This window comes from Manis pentadactyla, chromosome 13 (genome assembly GCF_030020395.1).
Source record: "Manis pentadactyla isolate mManPen7 chromosome 13, mManPen7.hap1, whole genome shotgun sequence".
NCBI lineage: Eukaryota > Metazoa > Chordata > Mammalia > Pholidota > Manidae > Manis > Manis pentadactyla.
Genome location: NC_080031.1, coordinates 20,272,384 through 20,276,943, shown reverse-complemented (window position 1 = coordinate 20,276,943; position 4,560 = coordinate 20,272,384). Strand labels below are relative to the sequence as shown.

Genomic DNA, 4,560 nt, shown 5'->3' with positions numbered 1-4,560 from the left:
AATGAATAGTCTAATGTCACAATTATTGAAATTGGGAAAAGAAGAACAAATGAGGCCTGGAAGATCATGGCAGCAAGAACAAAGGTCATTCTATCTTTATATAATTTTCATTATGGATGTCCTTTGCTTTTCCAAGATTGAGTATGGCAAAAACTCATCAGACATGAAGTAACAGCTGGATATGGGGATTTTTTATTGAGAAGAGTGGTCCAAATTGAGGGTGTTGACATGAAGTAAAATAGAGCTTGAATAGAGTTGCTTGAAGAAGCTGCTCTACCACCACTTGCAGAGACAAGCATCCAGTGTCAAAAGAGATAGTGGTGTCTGGGAGGAAGAATAAGCTGTTTTCATCAGTAATATGGACTCAGCAGGTCCCATGGCAGCACCGCACGTTGTGAAGGCTCTGAGGTGTACACGTGCCCACACTTAGGGAGCCTCCACGTGTAAGAGAAGCGGGCTACCAAAACACCCCCCCGGGCTTAGGGTGCAGGGACACTGCAGCACCCGGAAGCCTGAGCAGAATGCGGGGACGCAGGGCTCGGTGGTGCAGGGTTGTCCAGTGAGGGTCCATCTGGAGAAAGGGCCTGAGTGTCGGGATCCTGAGCTGCTAATGCTGTGCTGAGCAAGAGGCGCCTCTTGGCCGGGGCCTGGTCAGTCAGGTCATGAGTCCCCTGCTCCCGAGGACGACGGCCAGGACCACGCCTGCCAGTTGGGTGGAGACCCAGGTCAGATGGGCCCTGGGTTGTCAGCAGGGCTGAGCCGTGCTCCAGGGACCGACAAGCGGCATCCCCGCCCTGAGCCACAGAGGTAGGATCAGAGGCCCGCACACAGCGCCGAGATGCGGGCAGCCTAGGGGCACGGCGGTGGCCCCTTCGCCCCATGGCCACCTGCCTGGCAGGGCTCAGTGAGCGGCGGGGTGGCAGGTCCCGGAGGCCCAGTGCGGCTCTCCTGGTCGCCCACAACTCCTTCCAGGTGCCCAGCTCTTGGCTGCCCGCGGCCGCAGAAGCCACATGGTTCACTGCCTCCCGGTCCTGCCCGCGCTTCCAGAGCTCATAGCGCTCAGGCTGCAGGGTGCGCACGAAGACATCAATGGGAAAGCTGACCCTGGCCTCCCCGCAGCTGCACTGAGAGGCCGCTTTGCCATAGTCGATCCAGCGCGGCATGGCGAAGTTGATGGCCTCCGCGCAGTTGAAGCCGTGGTTGAAGCCAGCATGGTACCCGTACGGAAATGTCACTATGAACTCACCAGCCTGCTGCGTGACGCGACTGAAGGGGATCCTGTTGTCCCTGAGGACAGTGGGAGACATGAGGGCCACCTTGTGCCGCATGAAGGCCCCGCAGCTGTGGGCACTGGCCGGGAAGAGCTCCTTGGCCAGGTGTTCCAGGCGCCAGCCATGCTCCGGGGGCACTGCATACCACGTTTTGGGCTCCCCGAAGTGCACATAGTTGATACTGTACAAGTCCATGTCCTCAGTGTGCCATGCAAACGTGGTCTTCCACATACCAAAGTACAGGTAGGGTGTGTTGACGCCTTCGATGACCACCCCACACTCCTGCTCCAGCAGATCCTGAATGGTTCCCAGGTGTCTGAGGTTCCACTGCTTGGTGTTTGCATCAAATAAGGAGCCGTTGACATCAGCGCCATAGATCGGTGAACTGTAGAGCCGGGTTTTCCAGAATTTTCGCTCCAAATCGTCAACATCTGAGTGTGGGGGTGCCTGATATTTAGCACTGTTCGCCAGGTCACGATACTCCCCAACCGTCATGGCCTTCTTCTTCTTGGAGTACTGAGTGAACACACCAGCCCTGCCCAAGACATCCTGCTGGAGGGGACTGGGGATTAGGATGTCACCGATGTCATTGTATGTCTTCCTGGCTTCCCAGCCCTTGGGGGGGATTATCTTGGCCACACCTGCTCGGTGTGCACCTTGAGATTCCATATAAATAATGTATTTCTCAAAATCATTAAACTCTTCTTCAGTTGGGTAGAAGGTCATGATTCTACAACTTGGGTTCTGGGTACAGTTAGCCTGAGACATCATGGCTTCCATTATGAAGAACAAACAAACTCTCAAGTCTTCAGGTATGGTCTGGATGGTTGAGCATGGTGGAAAATGCTATTGTTCCAAAATTGGTGTGAGTGTCTTTGAGTCAGCAGGAGCCACCCGTGGACTGTGGTGTAAATGAGATGATGTTTTGGGGCCTGCTGCTTCCCCAGGAGACTGCCCTCTGGGCAGAAGCTGGTACAGGAGGCTGAACGTGCAACTCTGTGGTGTTCTTCAGCTGGCACTGGGGTTTGTTCTCTGAGGCCTCCTGACTCACCCAGTCCTGGGTGTTCGGTCTTCCAAATGCAGTGTCTCCAGGACAGTGTTTAAAACAAAACCTAGAAGAAAGAATACAAAAGCTTGAACATTAATGTTTGGAGAATGTTACTCAGGGGTACAAGTAAAATACCATGGGATCCCACCATGGGATATTATCTCACACTCAAAGAAAGGCTAAAATTTTATAAGATTGACAATATAGGATGTAGTGTTGATGTAGGACAATGGGAATTCTCATACCCTCATAAAGAGAATGGAAATCATTCTTTGGGGAACTATTTGGACAGTATCTACTAAAATTGAACTATTGCATGTGTAAGACTGGACATACACGTGTGCTATGATTCAACTGTTACCACATGTCTAGGTAATCTGTATAGCTGTGCATGGAAAGTCACCTCCATTAATGCTCACAACAATATTATTTCTAGTAGCAAATACTGGAGACAACCCAAATGTCCATCAACAGTAGAATGGACATACATTGTGGTACAGTCCCTACAATGGAATACAATAGAGCACTGCAAATTGCATGAACGTATAGGGATAATTTTGCAAACATAATACTGGGCAATATTATCCAGACCTAAAAGAATATCAAATCCGTTATTCCAATTTTACATGAAATTTCATCTTTTTATATAAGTATATATAAAGAAGGAGGTAAAGTAATCTAAGTTAGAAGTCAGAGCAGTGATTACCTTTGAGAAAGGGAGGTTGTGAGTGGGAACATCAGGGGTTCTCTGAAGAAACGTTAATATTTTGTTTGGAATCTGGGTGCTGGTTACACAGCCATCAGAATAGCTAATTGTGATCATTCATCTGGCGGTTATGATTTTCAAAAATTTCCATATGTTTATTTAAAAGCATAGTTTCGAGTGAGAAGCACTGAAGACTAAGAGACATATTTCACTGTATTAAAAGAAAATGGAAGAATGAAAACAAATGAACTAAACATTTGATTGAAGAAGCTAGGAAATGGAAGGAGGAGGAGTAAAGAAATAAGAAAGAATAAAGATGAAATTAATGAAAAATAATACATACAAAATAGAAGGACGATGGCCAAAAATGTCATTTGAAGAGACTAAGAAATGCAACAAATCATGACATAACTGATAAGAAAGGCTAGAAAGTAGAAATAAACAATACTAGGAATTAAACAGTGCACAGATCTAGTAATATAGTAGAGAATTTTTCTAAATCTCAAGAGAATCTTATGAGCATCTAACATCAACATTTTAAACAGATAAGAAGACAATTTTCTAGAGCTAAATAGAATATTACCTAACCAATAAAGCAAAATGCTAAAAGAATAATACATCATGATCTAATAGACTGTATCTCAGGAATGCAAGGATGATTCAGCATCACAAGATCTAATGATATAATCAGAATATTAATGAAGGAAATGAAAAATAACATCATCTCATAGGTACCAAAAAATGATTTCATAAAATTGAACATTCATTCATGATTTGAAAACTCTTTACTTGAAAACCATTCAGAAAAATTTCTACAGTAAGATAAAGTGTTTCAATGTAAAAACAAATAGCAAGTGTCCTTAGCAGTGAAACAAGAGAAACATTCTCGTGTTTAAGGTAGAAAAACAGATACATCAGCAAACTCTCTCATTAGCATATCAAGTGGTCCTTTCTTATAATTTCCTAGTTTTTCCCCTCTACAAATAATGTGCTTTCACCTTAAACTTTGGACATACTGACTCTGTCCTACTTAGAATCCTCCAAATGTTCTGAACGTCCCTGCATGATCTGGGCCGCCCGGGCTTTCTCCTATTCCTGGCTGGGTCTCAGAAAAGCCTGCACTCCTCCTCCTACCTGATGCTCTTTACACATAGGCAGCTCCCCTACCCCTTCAAGGCTGAGCTTAAATATGATCTTTTCAGTGAGATCTCCTCTGGTAGTTGTTTAGGATAAAATTAGCGATTATTTTCTCTCAAGAAAACATATACTCTCTCTTCTCAAGAGAACCTCGCCAAATGAAACAAACTGCTGATCAGGATTTATGTCTCTTCAAAATTCTAATCAAATCGGCTGTACCCCAATTCCATCATCCCCAGTCTAATCACAACTGAATCCAATCAGCTATCCAACCAGCTCTTTCAATTGACCTACCCTTCCTTGTTCTAGTAAGTGGCATCCTTTTCAGTGTTATCCGCTCACAAAACATTGGTGTTTTGCCTGAATTTTTTTCTCTGAGATTTCTTATAAGAAAATAG

At 45.3% G+C, this 4,560-nt stretch overlaps 1 protein-coding gene across 1 annotated transcript; it reads right to left on the bottom strand.

Moving 5' to 3' along the window:
• Window positions 1–479: 479 nt before the first annotated feature.
• On the bottom strand, window positions 480–2,106 carry LOC130680473 (lysine-specific demethylase 4D-like). The gene has a single exon (XM_057491099.1). It carries the CDS (start codon window positions 2,049–2,051, stop codon window positions 480–482), a length of 1,572 nt encoding a protein of 523 aa, XP_057347082.1. The 5' UTR covers window positions 2,052–2,106.
• Between the last annotated feature and the right edge of the window lie 2,454 nt (window positions 2,107–4,560).

What these genes read in the sequence shown, in the direction of transcription:
- LOC130680473 (XM_057491099.1), bottom strand. Translation starts at nt 2,051, where the DNA reads ATGGAAGCCATGATGTCTCAGGCTAACTGTACCCAGAACCCAAGTTGT.